This window comes from Gekko japonicus, unplaced genomic scaffold (assembly GCF_001447785.1).
Source record: "Gekko japonicus isolate JY-2015 unplaced genomic scaffold, Gekko_japonicus_V1.1 scaffold9, whole genome shotgun sequence".
In the NCBI taxonomy this organism is placed as follows: domain Eukaryota; kingdom Metazoa; phylum Chordata; class Lepidosauria; order Squamata; family Gekkonidae; genus Gekko; species Gekko japonicus.
The window spans coordinates 3,449,892-3,468,019 of record NW_015168044.1 but is presented as its reverse complement, the minus strand read 5'-3'; the positions used below and the strand labels follow the sequence as shown (position 1 = coordinate 3,468,019).

The following is an 18,128-nucleotide window of genomic DNA, read 5'->3' as shown; positions in this document are numbered from 1 at the left end:
TTTCAGGGTTAGGGAAGGAGGAAGAGCTGAAGCCACAGGGGCAGATAAAGTTAGGTTGACTGGTAAGTGGGAAAGAGAGAAGGAGGCTGGCCCATCAGTGGCAGCCACTGCACGACTGGGCATGGCCAGGTACTAGTAGAGGCCATGGTGCAGATGGGGCAGATGAAGGTAGGTTGGCTCATGGGTGGGAAGGAGAAGAGGAAGCAGGAAAGGGGGGGAGACTGTGGAGGCTGCGAGGGAAGTGAAAGAGTAAATAGTGGTGGATGGGAAAATGAGATGCCCATGAGCAAGTCCTTGCTTGTCCCCCACTTGTACAGATTGGTTCTATAGGTGTTTTATATACATTGTTCCTTTGTGAGCTAGGTTGTCAAAGAGTCACGTGCAAAATGTTAACTGTTTTAGATTGTTACTTTAATGTGTGTTATGGTTTGCAGTGATAAGTTTGTTACGGTCTGTAATGGTATGTTTATGTATATTCTCCATAGGCTTAATGCTATAAATGAATTCATACTGTAGATCCCAGCCATGTTCAGGGTAGGTTATGTTTGCCCATGAAGGAGGCATGAATAGCATTTATCTAATGTTGCATAGTATTAGGTCTGAAGAGCATCATCTTCTATGGTAACAGTTGTGTGTTGTTAGGAGTTTGCCCTGCCTTGTTCATTGTCAGTGAATTGTGAGGGTCCTAACAAAAGAACGTTAAGGTTTCTTCATAACTGTGAATGGCTCCCTAGATGTGCAGTTCTTCTGCAGTGATTGGTGTTTACATGTGTTTGAGAAAAAGAACTTTTGCAGTTAGATTGGGCAGAGAGCGTGAGAGTTTCTGGGAGTGCAGATTTAAAGGGGGGGGGAGAGTTTCTGGGGGTGCAAGTTTATGGCCACAGCTGCTTTCTAGAAATGTGATGGCGTCTGTTTATATGAGCACATTTGCCTCCACTGTGTTCTGCTTGTACATTTGTAAATAATAATAATAATAAATAAATAATAAAAATAAATAATTGTAAATAATAATAAAAATAAAAAATGTGTACATAAAGCACATTTTACAAAAACACCACAAGTCTTCAGTGCTCTTTCATCCAAGGGAAACCAAGCCCAGCAGCACTGTCCCTGGAACTTCTTAGTGCAGAACACCACTTTGTTCTGCTAATGAATCATCACTAATTGAATTTACGCTGGGGGGGGATACCCTTTCCAATTTCACTGCCTCACTACTTAACAAATGATAAATATTAGTAGCAGAAGCAGAATTTCCATCTTTCTGTCCAAGTGTTGGCCTTTTGCTAACATCTCCATTTTACTTGCAGTAGAAAGTGTACATAAATGCTAAATAATAACAATTGTGTGTGTTTCCCCTTATAGTATCAACGTGCAGGTGGTGAATTCGCTTGCAAGAGAGAGCAGCAAAAAAAGTGATTAAGTTGGGGCAAAAATTTGTAAGTTTGGAAAGTTGCCTCTGCTAAAAAAGAAAAAAAGAAACCATTGCATAGAACTTCCTGTTAGTCCCAGGTATTCCTGTTTGTGATAGCCAGTAGCTTTAATATGTGATTAAAATGGTGGCAGCCACCCCGGAGTTAGGTGCCAGGTTGGCAGCCTGTGTCATGTTGCCTTGTAAGGCAACCGGGACAGTTCACACATGGACATATAAATAGAAGTGGCAATTCAGCAGCTATTTTTAACCACCGGAACAGCCATAGAAATGTAGGGTGGCTTTACTTTTTTGTGCTTGTTACCTGACCTGAAGGCATCAGCTGCTGTGGATTTTGGCAAGCTTGCGACACCACAGGCAGCGGCAATGCAAACATCCTACACACTGATCCAGCCCTTTCCTAGGAGGACCATTTTTGGCAGCAAGCAAAGTTTGTTGCTTGTACATAGTTGTTGCGCTTAGATACTCATGGTTAGTAGTTTCCATCATAATGGACACATGACAGGTACAAGCTCCACAGGCATTGCCAGCCAGCGTGGTCGAAATAGCCATCAGATTGAAACACTTCTGGACCAATTCAGTCTTTCATCTTGCAGGCTGAGATGATGTTCAAGGAGACCCATCATAAGATCAAACTTTTCCTTGGAAATGGTGTCCTCGACTCATTGTAATTAAAAACTAAGCAAAGATCTGCGTGTGAAGCATTTGAGTTTCCTTAGGTGTTTCTGTTCTGCTTTTGAGAATTTTGTTTTGTGTATGCCTGTAGTATTGCCTGTGTGTGTTGGGGTCCCCCCTGCCATTTTAATATTCTGGTTCAGTCTACTTACAGGATTATATACTGTTTTCCTGCTTTTTCCTCAGTATACGTGCTGAATAGCAAGATGAGTGTACCTCCTGATGATGTGGGAGAGACATCCATATACTTCTCACTTGGGTACTTGCAATGCGTTTTGCTTTCCTGAGAAGCTATTCCTTTTGCTGCTGTCCCACTGTGTTCTCTTAAGGGTGTGTCAACTGTGTGCTACTGAATTTTGCTTGTGCAGCTTGTCTAATCCCCACAGTTCATTCTGACTGTACCTTGATTAGAAAGTGCTTTAGAAATAAAATGATCATCTGTTGCACCTGCTAAAAGCTTTAGTTTGTGCAGGCCCTCCATTCCACTGGGAGGCAAAGAATGACTGTGGAGCCAGAGAAGGTTGTGCAGCTACCTGGGCTTAGTGTGGACGCAACTCCAGCTCTCCCTAGTTCAGGAGCCGGTCGTGGAATCTTGTATTCTACAGTTCTCTCCCCGGAGTGAAAACCCATATGCCTTCACCTGATTTATAAATGCAGAACCAGCATTAACCAGAGTTGCTAATCAGGTTCCCTGCTAAGCCAGGGTTTGAAGTTGGTTAGCAAGCCAAGTTTAAGAGGGTGTCAGGCTAGATTGCACCACCTTTCTTGTAAAATACAAAAATGTTGTTTTCCTTATACAGTCCTGGGGGATGAACCTGCAAAAGGATTGTGTAGTGGCATTCGTTTTGGATTATGTCTTTAGATTTGGAAGACTTTGCTGGTGGTGACATTGAGTCAAGCAGCAGTGCTTAAGGAGTCTCCTAGGAAATGATACAGGAAAGATGATGTTCAGCAGTCATTATCTTTAGGGGATGTGGGTGGCAGATGCTGGAACCAGTTAGGCACATTTGAAATGCCCTAAAACACAGATATGGGGAGAAAAAAACGGGTGAAAGGAAAGTTGTCATTAAAAAAAAATTATGAGCCAAAACTATATATTTCCCAGCAGAAAGTTCAAATGACTTTTTTTTCCCCCCCCAGTATAATTTTTTGGCTGCTTTCTCTTAAGGCTCCATAGATATAAAGCATTTTTCTACAGTTCATAGGAAATAGTTGGAAATTGCACAGCTGTAATGAGCAACTATGAATCTCCAAAATTAAAGTGGCATTCTTTGTTTCCCCATTTAGTACTTACAATACGGGGTTTATAAAGGAAGCTGTGAGGTGGGAACGTGCTTTCCCCGGCATGTTACCAATAGAAAACTAAGGCAAAAGGACCACTGTGATCCTAAGTGATTGTTGAGCTTGCCTGTAATCCCAGCATGTTGTTGTTGTTTTTTACAAGCAGGGCCAACCTAATGGCATTCCTTTATTTCTTTTATACACAGCTTCTTGCTGAAATAATTTTGTTCTGATAACATGCTGACACAGCAGTTATTGTTCTCTAGACTCTTGGGGTTCAGCTATATTACAGGCTTAAACTGGTTTGCTATAGTCAGTTCCTTTCCCTAGGGTACCCTGGGAACTGTGGTTCTTTGAGGCGGGGTTAGGGATTTCTGTCAGAGAATTATCAGCAGCTTTGCCAAACTGCAACCCCCAGAATTCTTTGGGGGAAGTCATGGCCATTAAATTGATATAAAACTGATGTAAATTTGTATGGCTGATCACTTGCAGGCATATCAGTTGTCAGGACTGGGTTTGTGGTAACTGTTACTAGATAAAACAGTTAATTAGAGAGTTGAACCTTCTCATTTGTTTAAAGTAAACTAGCTTTCATTAACTGGTCTTTCAGATTAGGATTGCAGCAGGCTCTACATACCAACGAGCCAAACCTCTTTTCATTCTAGGACATCTAAAGCTACAGTGTCTGACCAGATGGCTGTCTAGCCTCTGTCCCAGTGATGGACAGCTGTCCCTTCACCCTGATAATAGATTCTGTTGCTTCCTTTTGATTGGACAAGCATAATCTACCAAGGGAGAGCTCCCTCCAGGTGCCATCCCTTTCTACAAGATGGACAGTTGCTATTGCATAGCACTATAGTGGCTTCTCTGCCTTCTGTCCATAAACCAGAAGGCTACAAAGGGATCAGGACCATGTAGTCACCACAGGTCTGCAGTGTGCGATTGCAGTGCTTCACTAATGCAGTTGCTTTGGACTCCTCTGCCTAATAACATCAGATGGGCAGTCACCATAGCTACCATCTCTGCCTCCATCACCATCTCCCTTAGACTTGACAGGCTCTTAGGGTTTAAGAGGAGTGAAAACTAATATTCTGTATTGGCTCAAGTGTTAGGTTTGGATGCTGGATGCCAGGTTCCAAATTCATGTACATCCTTGGAAACTCCTTGAGTGCCTTTGGTTGAATTTAGTCAGATCTCTCATCCCAGCTTACCACACTGGTTTTTAAACTGCCACACTTTTTGGCATGGGGGAGGAAGCATGGGAATAAAACTTCAGTAAGTGTATTAAAAATTGCAGTGGGGATTAAAACTCTGTGGATAGTTTCCCCTTATAGCAGGAAGCCAAGGAGCCCATTTACTTCTTCTGCTTCCCTTGAACTGAAGACCAATGGGTATGTGGCCATGAGAACTGCTATGCTACCACTGCCCCAGAGTTTGTGTGCAACTTCCTGTCTTCATTCTATTTTAAATTGCCAATAGCCCTTAAGGCTGAAGGAAGACACAGATCTCTGTAGGCAACCAGACACAATTGCTGGCAGCTTTGGTGTCTGTGTGTTTGCTTGCAAGCGCCATGTTGAACACAGGACAGTGCTATGCTGGCCATACAGCCAGTTCTCCCTGAACTGGTATGGGGCTAGTAGCTCTTTAAAATGGCAATGAGAAAGAGAGAGCATGCTCCACACTTTGCTGTTTTGGTGTCCCTGATGAGTGGCCACTTACAGAACTGTGTCCTTCTTTGCTGGGTAGGAGAATGAGCCCGAGGTCTCCATAAGTCACTTTATTTTCTGTCTAAGAAATAGCTTGCAAGTAAGACAACAACTCAGCACTTCCTTATTGAGGAGGAAATAATATGTGAAAAAATATTAAAGGCCTATTTAACCAAAGTGTTGGAGGAAAGTGCCGTCAAGTCACAGCCGGCTCATGGCGACCTCATACCCCCCAATACTGTCCTTTCTGTTCTCTGCTAGTATCTATATCTGGCAGTGATATCACATTGTTTGAATGTTTAAAAAGTAAACATTGAGTTTCCAGTTTCTTTTGTAAGGATGCTTCAGGGCTATAGGTAAGTAGATGGAATAAAACAGTTGGGAGGTGGTGTGGGAAAAGTCTGTTTAATTGCTCTGTGCAGTACTGAATGTAGTGTTCAGGAGAATGCAAATGGGAGACTTATTTAACAAGGGGGGGTGTCTGTTTATTTGTTAAATCCAGCCTTGGTGGTAGGGACACAATGCTGTTTTCATGCCTACTGGGGGCAATATGTTCTCTGCACATTATGAGGGGTGGGAAGTCCTTAGCAAGTGGATGTTTCATTCATTTGAGAGCCTGTGTGGAATTTGGTGTGTTATCTGTTCGCTGCTTGAAAACTCTCCTGTTTGGGGCTTTGTGCTTGTAAGACGAATGCCACTTACACTGGGTAGAGTCTTTCTGTTTTTTAAAGGTATGCTCCAAAGCTGATCTGAGGTGTCCTCCTTTTCTCAGGTCGAAAGAGATTTTGAACGAGAGTATGGAAAGCTTCAACAGTAAGTGTTTTTAACTGGCTTCTTGTGGAGGATGGCCCTTGTTCTTCCTCTCCATTCCCTGTATTTCCGTCTTGCCCTTCTGTCCCGTGTTGGTCTGGCACTGCCTGCTGAGACTGAGGGCCTTTTCATAAATTACAGAGGGCCTTCACAAAAGAATGACCTATGTTATTCCCTTTTGTTGTACATGCTCCTGTGCACTTGCGCATGGCTCTACACGTGCACACCACTGGGAAGTCAGTAGCTGTTCACCACCTCGATGGCAAGAATAAATGCAGGGCTTTACACTGGTGTAGCCCATTAAATCTTGCACACAAGTGCTTTTCGTGAAGAGATTCTGAAACCTTCAAAGTGGCCCCCATCTCTGCCCCTCCAGCCTTCCCCATTGCTTCCTTTCATCTCTCCCATATTGCAGGTGAAAATCCAGCTGCTACCCCACTGCTGTCACCTGCTTTTCTTCCTTCTTACGTCTTCAGAATGCCCCTTTAGCAAGAATGTCCTCATCACAAATGGGTTCTTTAAAAAAAAAATGAAAAACTTAATTTGCTGTTTTAGGTTGGAAGATCAGACTAAGAAGCTTCAGAAGGACATGAAGAAAAGTACAGATGCAGACCTGGGTAGGTAACGTTGATAAGCTTAGTGGGAACAAAGGCTGTGGGGGATCTCTTGCATTGTGGAGCTGCAAATTTACCCATAGTGTCTTTTGAGAGAACTCTTAAAAGAGGCAGCTTTACTTAGTTACCTAGCGAATGAGTGTAAATGGATAGCAAATCCTGGGAGTCCTGGTTAATGCTTGGTTTCGCTCAGTTTGGCTGTGACACAGTGATAGGCGTAGGAAGCAGTGAATAAGTTGCTCCCTCTTAAACTGACACCGCTGTTGGCTCAAAAAAGAGTAGAGTTGGACATCTGGCATGCAGGTGTGTTCTTTAGCACACTGGTTCCATCACGCTGCATTACTAGTTTCTGTGGTAGGAACCCCATTCCACTGCATCACACAGTACAGGGTTTAAACAAACAGACTAAACAGTCTGACAGTAAAGGGCTTGGGGGAAAAGGAAATTTAGTAATAACCACTTAGCAGGGTATGGCTGGGATGTCTTTCAAAATGCCTTGGAGGGTTGCATATATTGTGCCATAGCTGATAGTTATAGGACCAAAATATGTGGCCCCTAATTCTTTTGGTCCGCCCTCCCATACTTTATTTCTCTACCCACTCCCAAGCACTGGGAAAAGGTGGCCCTTGTGCAGAAGAATTAGGTTGTATGAAGCCTGAATCTGGAAACTTCCAAAGCCCCCCTTTTTCCTGGCAAAACAAGTGGCAACTTTTGTATTTGGCTAAATGTATATTATCTGTAGTCTCCTGTCTCCTTTTTCCGAATGTGGATAGCAGAGCTTTGGACATGTGGCGTTTCCCGGGGGCTGATGATGATATGGAAGGCAGGATAAAAATGTTAAAGTCATTTGTTTAAAGAAAATTAATCTTGCAATCAAACTCCAATTAAACATGAGTGAATCGTGAATAGTTTATATTATTTTCTGAGAAGTCAGGTTTGCATGGCTCTGTCTCTGACCAGTGATGCTAAGAGTAAATGAGCACAATTTTGCAGGCAGACATGGCTTCAAGTATATGGTTCCTGCCATTGATGGTGGCTATCTGGATATCTGGATTATGCCAGTTCTGCCTAATATACCTGTGTGCTGGATGTGTTGTTCAGGTAGAAGATTGTGCACTTGTGCAGCTCAAAGCCTGTAGACCCAGTCTAGGCAGTCATAGCTCGAAAGGCAGTCATAGCTCGAAAGTGACTCTGCATGTGTCCAACTCTGCATGTTCCCTTTTCAGTTGTAATGTCCAGTGTGCAGGCCAGGTTAATTGCGGTCCTTACCATTCATGGGCTGCACGCACACAGAGCTAATGACTGCACAGGGGATGTAATCGTGGAGTAACTAGGAATTTGGTGTTTCTACGCGTGTAGGGCTCATAAAAAGCACAGATGTTCCAGGTCTCAGAGAAACAATTCACAAGGCTTTAAAAAGTCCTAAGATTCTTCCAGTAAGATTTTCCTTGTAGAAGATTCCTTTCCCCTCCCTTTGAGTGGGTGGTTTTATATGGAGCACTTGAAGCCCCAAAGGAGCTGTGGGAGGACTGTCTTTCTCCCCCCTTTAGCTTTATGGCATCATCACAGATTAGCTCAAGCTCTGTCCAGATACCAAGAGACGATTTTGCATTTAGAGGCATGTCATCCTGAATTATGGAGTGAAGATGGAAGGGTGGTTTTGGGTTTTTTGTTTTGGCTTTTGTTTTGCCTGTCCCTCCTTCTAGTAAGTGGAAACTGGGACAAACCCAAACCTTGACCACATTCAAGTCTTTTGGAGGATCCTGGCTCGATGTAGCTAGAGTGAGAGGGCTTGCGTTTGCATTTCCCAGATTCAGCAGAGGCCTGGGCAGGATGTGAGCAGTGCTCTGGGTTGGGTTTTTTTCTTTCGGTCTCCTATGCTTCCCATTGCATCCCAGTGATGGATAGTGGATTCTTTACTCTGCCTGCACTGGTAATGTTTGAGTTGGTCAGCCGTTGGTCAAAATGTCCAGCTTCTGTTGCTTAGCAACTCTGGTCCTCCCTACTAAATAGGTCCTGGGTGCACTGACTACAGCAACACAGGCAGGTGCTTCAGTAGCTTGTGCATGCACAAGAGTGAAACTTCAGGAACATTGCCACAAAAGTGGTGTGTGGAGAAATAGACTGCACCACGCCTCCACATGGAGATGGTGTCCATTGTGCTTAGGGATCCCAAGTCCCCCCGGGGGGGGGGGAACCCCGCCCCAGAGGCCCGTTCCCCGGCGCTGCCGGATCGGGCCCCGGGAGGAACTCCTCCCCGACGTGCGCGTCACCCGGAAGTGACTCTATGGTTTTCCCTTGTATGGCCGTGGCCCCACCCCCAGCATGCCTGGCGTCCTCCCGTCACTTCCGGGTGATGTGCGTGCGGCGCGTGCATGCGCGCGCCAGACACCAGCCGGGAGCCCCCCGCTCCCGGCGAAGATCAACTTGGCAACCCTAATTGTGCTTCTGCTTTCAGTTTGTCTTGCTAAATCACGCAGTGGCTCCTTGGAGCATTTGATCTGCAGTGCTCTGTTTTCCTTTCCTGGTTTATTTTGGTGGCCTTTAGCTTTTAGTTTCTGATGACTTCATTTTTGAGAAAAAATCTACAATAAATAGATTTTAGGTTTCTGAGTTCACCTTCCAGAAACTTTCATTCCTCTACCCCATTAGGCATTGCTGTAAAGAAAGAGGGATCCAATTGAGTGTTCTTTATGCAGGTTATGCCTCTGTGGATCTTTTCCTTGTGGCACAAAGCCAGTTTTATCTTCCCTTAAATAATAGGGATTGCATGAGATAATTTTGATTTGCTGAAAATTAGTTTCTCAATGCTTTCTAGGTTATGTGAATTGTATATCCAGTAGGGAAATGATACTTTTTGATGTTTTTATTGACATCTTTACAGATTCTAAAGGTTTTTCATAAAGTTTTCACTTAGGGATGTGGTTTATGCAGCGTGTGACACAGAAAGCAGCCATTATAAATTTAAATGGTACTTCCTAGAAATGTAGTAGGTAAATTTAGAATGAAAGACACAAACTGTTCTCTTCTCATGAGCAGACTTGGTTTGATAATTTGTGTGTGCTGTCACCAGTTGCCATCTTTGCCTCAAAGGGAATTTGGTAAAACTTCGATAACGTGGCAATTGATGGCTACCCTCTTAGGGATAAGGTTCCTCGAAGCATAGGGATAGGGCCTGTCCAACACAAGGAGGTAGTAAACACTAGTAAGTTTTTTTTGTGTGCAAAACCAGCTATTTAAAAGGCATGATATTTACCCATATTGTTTTAACAAAGGGAGGCAAAACGTTTCTTGGGAAAGTGGCTTACATTAGCTGCAGGCGACGTCAGTGGAGAGCGCAACCACTGTTATTTGAATCCATGTTCTGGTAGACCAGCTCATTGTTTATTTGCCCAGCTTTGGTTCTCTAGGTGGACCGTTTCCTGTCTAGAGAAAAAAGCCAGCCCCCCCTCTCCCCACTTTTTTCAGTTTTTCCAGTAGAAAAATTGGAAAACGTTGTTGATCATGGTTGGGGGAAGCCTCCTGTGAACTATTTTCTCTTTTGGAATGAGCGTAATGCTTCCTAAGGCAATGTTTTATTCAAACTGTATAGTGTGGAAATTGTTATTTAAGACAATCTACAGCAGGGGTGTCAAACATGCAGTCCGGGGGCTGGATGAAGCCCCAACAGGGGACTTCTATCAGGCCCACAGTGGAACTGGCTGTCTTCTGCTTCTTCTTCCAGTTCTGCTGCTGCTGTGTAATTTTAGGTTTGCTGCTTACAGATACACACCTGAACAGCATACTCAAGATTGCAACAGCACAGACATTTTGATGCAGTAATTCAGAACAAGAGATGTCAGTTCTCAGACACTGTTAAATAAACAAAATATTGCAAGAGTGCTAATGTTTTAAGCATGTTTTTATTTTAAGTTAAAAAAAACCTTTGTGTTTGTGTCCTTTATAAAGTATCTCCGCTACCTGGCAATACATTTTATGACACACATGGTTTGGCCCAACAAAGTCTCATTTATGTCAGATCCGACCTTCATAACAAATGAGTTCGACAGCTCTGATCTACAGCATTAGATAATAATAATTCCTGTGTATACTGTAGACATATACAACGTATTATAAAGAATATGCTTATTACTTCGATGTGAATAAATCTGGTGACAATCAATGATAATGCATTATTAAACAGAACAAAGTTTGATTCCAGTGACACCTTTAAGACCAACAAAGTTTTATTTATTTATGTTGGTCTTAAAGGTGCCATGGACTCAAACTTTGTTCAGCTACTTGTATCTATCTACATTATTAGTTTGGCATTTAAATGTTATAAAATTTATCTGGATATCCTAATATTCTGGTAATACTCCCTATTATGACAATGAAGGTATCCCTTTCCAAATAAGACCCTTAATGTTTACTGCAGAATTTGTTTTCCACTTTGATTTTTTTCTCTAGCTCTGAGATGGCAAAAATTAAGACACATGTGCTAAGGTAGCATAGGGTACAACAGTTTGCAACTCTCTATCAAATATTGGCTATACTTGCAATTTTTCTTACAGAGAACTAAGACATAGATATATATATTTTTTTAATTCCATAAATACGCCAGATAGTACATTTTTATATGCTGAGCCATACATGATGCATTTATGTTTGTTAAATCAATCAAATAAATTTAGGTTTGATAGGAGAGCAAGTATTACATTGTTGTTCAGTCGCACAGTCGAGTCCGACTCTTCGCGACCCCATGGACAATCTCCCGCCAGGCTCTCCTGTCTTCCGCCGTCCTCCGAAGTTGGCTCAATTTCATGTTCGTTGCATCGCTGAGATATAGATATATAATATATATATAAGATATAGATATAGATATATAATTTTCCTAACATTTCTGCTTCCTCCCCCTCCCCCCCCCTCAAAATCTCCTGAGGTTTTACTTAAAAGGTGCAGTGTAGTCCTTGCAGATCTGTGTGAGATGATATCCTGTGCATCTTTTCTTGGATGCCGGTCCCTCTGTTTTCATAGGGGCTTTCTTTCTGATAAGCGTGCATAGGATTGGAGCTTAAGCAGAAACCTTTGCTTTACCTGCATTATCTTGTCACTGCTGCCACAGGATAATTTTTGTAGAGCTATTGGAAAGCTTTAATAGGTTCTGATTTTCACTGTGAGGGAGGTGTGGTAAGACTCAGCAGTGTTTAACAGTCTGTTGGGAAAAAAGCAAGCTCTGAGTGTCTAGCCACGCCGTGCCTGTTTTTAAAAAGAGTCTTACTTTTTCAGCATTATGAAATGTGCATTTAAACAGTATGGACTTGATTACATATGAACTATTATCTCGGTGTTTACACAAATGCATTAATAGCTCTTCCTTCAAGCCATCCGTTAATGTTCTTGGAAGGTTTCCCATTAGCATTGAATGCAGAGTGTACTATCAGCTCTTTACATCCTGGGTTATTTTTGTAGGCACAGGAGAATTAATGTGTTCCTGAAAAGAGACTGACACACTTGACCCATCATCTACACCATCTAAGCCAGTTCAGTGTATTTGATAGGCCTTGGGATGGTGAGATTTGGTTTCCAATTGCTCACCTCTCTGGATAGCCCATGGCAAGTTATGTGGAAGTGTTAATTCCCCACTTTTCAAACGGCTGTACTAAAAACCTACCTGCCAGGTAATGATGAGGATAAATGGGAGAATTGACTGATCTGTAGCATATTGGCGAGTTCAAACCTTGCCTCTGCCATGAACTCACTAGATAACCTTAGGCATATCATTTTTTCTCTCTCAGCCTTAGGGACTCTCAGCAAGCATACACGCACATACACAATAGAGCAGGGGTGGCGAACACGCGGCTCTCGAGCCGCATGCGGCTCCCGGCCAAAATGAATGCGGCTCTTTGCCCGGCGCTCCCTCGGCGGCTTCCAAGCGACACATTCCGGGGAGAGGGCGTCTTTCGGCCGCAGGCGAGCCAGGGCGGCTCTCCGAGGCCGAGGACGCCGCGCTCTGCTCGGAGGCGCTGCGCCCGGCGCTAAGCCAGAAGCTGGCCGGGGGCGAGCGAGGAGCTGCGGCCGCCGGAGGAGGCGGCGGCGGCGAGAGGGAGCGAAGGGCCCTGCCGGCGGAGGGTCGGCCCGGGCTGGGCGCGCCCCGGGATCGTCGGCCGGAGGGAAGGTGAGGGCTCGCCAGGAGCGCTTCCTTGGCGCAGGGCGGTGCGCTCCCGCCGGGTGCCTTACCTTGGCTGCGGCGCGCTGGCCTCGCTCGGGGCGGCAAGAAGCGCGGGCGCGGGGCTGGCCGCCGAGAGGGCTCTCCCAGAGCGCGGAGAGAGGGGCTCCGGAGGCGACCTGGCGGGGCAGACCCCCCCTCTCCCCCGGCAATGGTCCCCTGCAGGATTTCCAAGCGCGGGGAGGGCTCTCCTCTCTCCCTCCCCCCCCCCACTGCCCCGAGCCACTGCGTGGTGTGGCTCTCTGACTCTTACAGTTTAAAATTTTGGCTCTTTTTGTCGAACTTGTTCGCCACCCCTGCAATAGAGGTACAATTTGTTTGCCATACAATACTGTTGTGGCCGAGGTAATGCTTGTGAAGCACTTTGAGTATCATGAAGTACCAGGTATTTTCATTATTTTCATTTATGTTGCCCACAGGTATCTGAAGCCCGGCTGTACACACATGGTGGCAGACTGTTTTTAATGTCTGTCCAGTCCCACCAAACTGTTTTACCTTGCTAAACTTTAGGTACAGCATTCAGACACAGGAGAGCTATGTTCTTCAGTAACTGATGATGAACTTTGCATGGGTGCAGACAAAACCATGAACCAATCAATGGGGAAATTACATACACACTAGACAAGAACCATCCTAAAAATGATTTTTTCAGCAATGGTCCATCGCTAGTGTAAGTGTGGTATTAATTGTTCAATAATGTCTGTTTTTGAGCCCTGGGAAAAATTGCACAACTTCCAGTCCCTGACAGAATCTCTCTCTTCCTGGGCTCTGTCCCAACCGCAGCAATGTCGAAGTCAGCTGTGAAAATCTCCTGTGACTTACTGTCCAACCCACTCTGTGAGCAAGACCCTAAATTTCTTGAGATGGTGACAGCTTTGGATACTGCAATGAAGAGAATGGATTCTTTCAACCAAGAGAAGGTAAGATTTGAGCCCTTTCAGTCTTGTCCACACTGGTTGTGAACATTCCATTTTGTTTCTCTCTTCGGAGCCTGCAGTCACGCACACTAAATAATCCACTTTCAATCCACTTTCCAGCTGGATTCTGCCAGTTCACACAGTAAAACTCCAGTTGTAAAGTGCACTGAAAATGGATTGAAAGTGGATTATTGTCTTGTTACTAGAACTTTATTGTCTTCCACCAGAGGATGTACAAGTCTGCACGACTGTGATTGTATTGCAAACTGCAGATTCTGATGTCCAGCCGTGTGTGTATCCTTCAGAATTTTTATACTCTGCACATAAAAAAAACAAAAGGAGTATAAAGGAGTATAAAACTCTGAAGACTGCTTGTCAGCTCGCTGCCATAAAGGTTGGAGTGGAGGGGGAAGGGTTTCTTTGGAATGTAACTTTCACTTTCTTGGTGTCTGGGTGATGCTCCCTTTTCTGTATAGTTTATGCGAATGACCTGGGTTCCTTGGTTCCTAGCTGTAGCATCATCCTCTGGGAACAAGGGGCTGTTAGATTCTGACGGGCCCCACTTCTTACCTTGATTGGCTCTCTGCCGCCTTGTGCCCTTCTTTGAACCCCGTATATCTATCTACCCCGCGCTTTTCCCGTTAGTCTTAACACAGATCCTGAAGTAGTGACGTTCTGCCAATATTGATCAATAAACATCTCTTCTAAAGAAGCAAGTCATTGATTCTGATTGTTGCATGAATAATATGGTCCTATAATAAATCTGGGAATGTCTGTGTACAGATTATAGGAGCTGTCAATACAAAGTGCCAGTCCTTGCTGCTTTAGATGGACCATAGGGCCTTGCCTGTGTATTAATTCAGCAGGCAGTTCTTCAACATTTGTGGTGCAGAGACATTGCCATAAAGGCCGGTATCACAGCCTGCTCATCACACACCGTTCTTGTCTTCTGGGAGTGAGTGGGCCAAACTCAAGGGAGATAGCTGATGCTTGCTCTAAGTTAGAACTTTACTAAACTTAATGGAGTGGAGAGGAGTGTTCTGCCCTGGGAGTTCAGCTTCTGCCTCTGAGCACTTAGCCATAATTACTGTTTGTATTGTGATCTTGTCATAAGACTACTTGAATAGGGCAGGCATAGTTCAAACAGCTTCTCTTCTCTTATTTTTTAAAAATTGTTCTTCTTCCATCAGGTGAACCAGATCCAAAAGACAGTCATAGAGCCCTTGAAAAAGTAAGTAGCAACATTTTTATGTGCATTGGCATGTGCTTTTGCAATCCTTATGGAGGAAAGTACAGGAGATGAACAATACATTTCCCCTCCCCAGGTACTCCTGTGGCATCCACACAGGTGTGTGCAGTTTTCAATATCTAGCTTGTGTTTTGGTACAAAAGCCCCTAAATTTCTAGCACTCATTGCTACAAATAGAGGTTTGAAAATGTAAAAGCTGAAAATGTAAAATATTAGCAGCAAAATATTAAGAAGTCTGTATGGATAATTATTCATTTCCCCCTCATAAGCTGCTTTTCTACTTTTAAAAAAGTCCCCGAAGTGCATACAAATGAAGAACTCCAAAATCAGTTTAAAACGATCAGGGGGACGGGGACAAGGACAAACAGGAATGTCTTAACTTTGTGCTAAAACTGGGGTCCCCAACTGTTTTGAACCTGCAGGGACATTTGGAATTCTAACACGGCATGGTGGGCACACCTGTAAACTTACCTTCAGTCACACAGTGAAGATCTTTGTGCTGTGGTGGCAGGTGAAAAATCTGCACAGCCTATCAAATCTCCCATGGTCAGTCAGAAGCCTTGCTGGGCAAAACCCCAGTCTAATCCTACCCACTTTTTAAAAACACTTGATGGTTATCAGGAAAGGTATTGGCTGGTAGCATGGTGAGGACCACAGCACTAGAAAAACTGCAATATATTTTTTTCAGCATATCATTTTGTCACAACCCATGACTTGTACATTCTTTAAAAACACATACACACAGACAAGGCTGACAACTTCAAAACAGAAATGTGATCAAATAAGCGTCGGGTAAAATTGCATCCAGACATCATGCTGAACCATAGTTTGCTTAAACGGTGGTTTATGCGGCAAATTCTGCTTTATCTACCAGATATAAATACCATCCAGGTTTTGTGTATAAGCCCTGATTTTCAGGTTTTCTGCAGCTTGTTTCTTCTCAGCCTCTCACCAGGGAAGGCATTTTCCTTGTACTTCTGTCTCGGTGGTTATGTGGCCATAAGGGAGGCAGTGCCACTCAAGAAACTGTGGTTTGTAAATTCAGATGTTACCACAAACCACTGTCCATTATAAGATGACCCACAAACTCACAAGTTGGAGTTTGAACCCATTTTGAATTTTCAGTTTTGTGTCAAATTTGTGTTATTTGATCAAGATGAAAGTCACTGGTAGAATGACACCTGTTCTTGCTGTTGCTGTTTATGAAATTTGATAGAGATTTGTCCAGTCAACTCCAATTTCCTTCACTGGGACACTGTCTAATTTTTATATGCTATTCTTCAGATTAGTGAGTGGCTGCTTTTTGTTTTTTGCTCTCCAAGTTATTTTTATGTGAATATTTATTTATACCTTGTGGTACAGTCTTGTCACTCTTTTAATATGATGCCTCCCGAACAAACCTGGAGTGGATTTCCCTGGGGAAGAAATTAAGGCATATTGAACTCAGAGCAGCTTAGTTCTGAATAAAGATACCTTGGATTGGATTCCATGTTACAAAAAGTAATTCTGATTCTACAACTCATGGCAGTCTTTTGATGTGGCCCACAGTGCAAAACACATTTTCTACAATATCTTTTTTCTAGGACTGAACTTGGACCAGAAAAAATTTGGAGTAGCCTGCTGCTCCTGGGGAATTTGAGTAACTGCTACCTTTCCTATTCATAAAACAGAAGTGTCATTTTTTTCTTCTCTCTTTTGTCCAAACAACATTATGGGAACTTGGAAACCAGTTCTTCATCCAGCACCATCTAAACTAATCCAATTTAGCCTGCAGCACATCCTGTTTTCTGTTTTAAGACTACAACTGCAGATTTTGCCACCTCTCCCCTGCCCCCCTTTTAACTTTTTGGTTGTTTTTTGCTGAGTATCCAGCCGGATGAAGAGTTCTAGAGAACTCAAAAGCTTGCACGCTGTTTGTGATGCACATAGTTCCGTGATATTGTCGTTGGTGCTAATAAAAGGTATGATGCGCCTTTTATCCTTGGGCCCTAGAAATGAGCTCCTTAAATAGCTACTGACTGCTGTCTTCCCCTAATTTCTGTTAACCTGAGTTGGAGCAGAATAGAAGCAGAAGGACAAGATGTACATGTGAGCTTCTAAATTCCCTTCCTAAATGCCCAGTCTTAGCTCTGAGCATGAGCGAAACCTAGTGTCTAGCTGATCGTCATATTTGGAATTGGTGGATTTTTTCCAAGGTCACATTGGTTAAGTGTCTTTCTTATCCCTCCCCCTTCACCATAGTGTCTGGTTTGGCTTACTTGCCTGAGTTATTTTGGAACTTACTGTTCTGCGAATGCATTCTGCTGTGCACAAAGTTGTGTAGCGCAGCCTGGGAAACTTAGGTTTGAATCCCCACTCTGCCATGGAAACTGACTGGGTGGCCTAGGGCCAGTCATACACTCTCAGCTTAACCTATCTCACAGGGTTGTTGTGAGGATAAAATGGAGGGGGGAAAGAACAATGTCAGCTGCTTCGGGGCCCCGTTGGGGAGATCGTTGATAAATAAATAGTATACTGTGGAAGCACAAATATAAAGGTCAACATCCTTAGAATATAAGTTTTGATTTGATTTTTTTAAAAGCTACTTTCTAGCTCATTGGTACTCTGCAGCTTGTGGAGAATCACACTCATAGTTACAATCAACCAAAAGAGCCACAGTTATTTCCAGTGCTCACAGCTTACCTGTTCTTCTGGTGACAGCTGTTTTAAGGTGGGATCCTATCAGTCAACAAAAAGCTCCACCAGACAAGGGCTTTGCCCACTTATCCTGCCCCATGTTTCAGGAGCCATATTGGGAAACAGTGCTCAAGAAGAGTCACAAGTGGCATGTCAAAAAGCCACGAGGTGGTTCCTGAGCAGCTGAGCGATTCACACAGTTCTAGCTCTTATGATTGTGAATAAAGTGTGCTTGAAACTGTGAGCACGGGAATCTCTGAAACCATAACAGCTGCTGAGTGAAAGCTTCCCCCCCGCACTCATCAGAGCTTCAGTGTCCTACACAAGTTGTAAAAATAGTATAGACAGTGCAAATGTGTATAATTCTACCAGCTGTAGAATTTTGAGTTTTCTTAGGGCAGTGTCTGCCGCTCTGTGGCACACATTATGTCCAGGACTGCATTGGGAGACTGGTAGAGGGTGCTGCCTTTTAAGCCAAGAGTTGAATGATTCAGCCTGGTTAGTCCATTACAACTCTGTGATTTTTACAAATGTTGTCTTCTTCAAGTTGCAGCACTTCCCTT

General features: G+C 43.7%; 1 protein-coding gene and 1 long non-coding RNA gene across 2 annotated transcripts in view; one reads left to right on the top strand and one right to left on the bottom strand.

The window, feature by feature from the left end:
* BIN3 (bridging integrator 3) overlaps positions 1 to 18,128 on the top strand; it is a 118,640-nt gene that overhangs the window by 51,825 nt on the left and 48,687 nt on the right. Inside the window, exons 3-6 of the mRNA XM_015414193.1 lie at positions 5,864 to 5,904; positions 6,457 to 6,518; positions 13,507 to 13,643; positions 14,831 to 14,871. Of these exons, the coding sequence (XP_015269679.1) occupies positions 5,864 to 5,904; positions 6,457 to 6,518; positions 13,507 to 13,643; positions 14,831 to 14,871 (281 nt within the window). The remainder of the gene's footprint in view (positions 1 to 5,863; positions 5,905 to 6,456; positions 6,519 to 13,506; positions 13,644 to 14,830; positions 14,872 to 18,128) is intronic.
* LOC107112991 overlaps positions 1 to 18,128 on the bottom strand; it is a 36,320-nt gene that overhangs the window by 14,099 nt on the left and 4,093 nt on the right. The gene's annotated exons all lie outside the window — the stretch shown is intronic.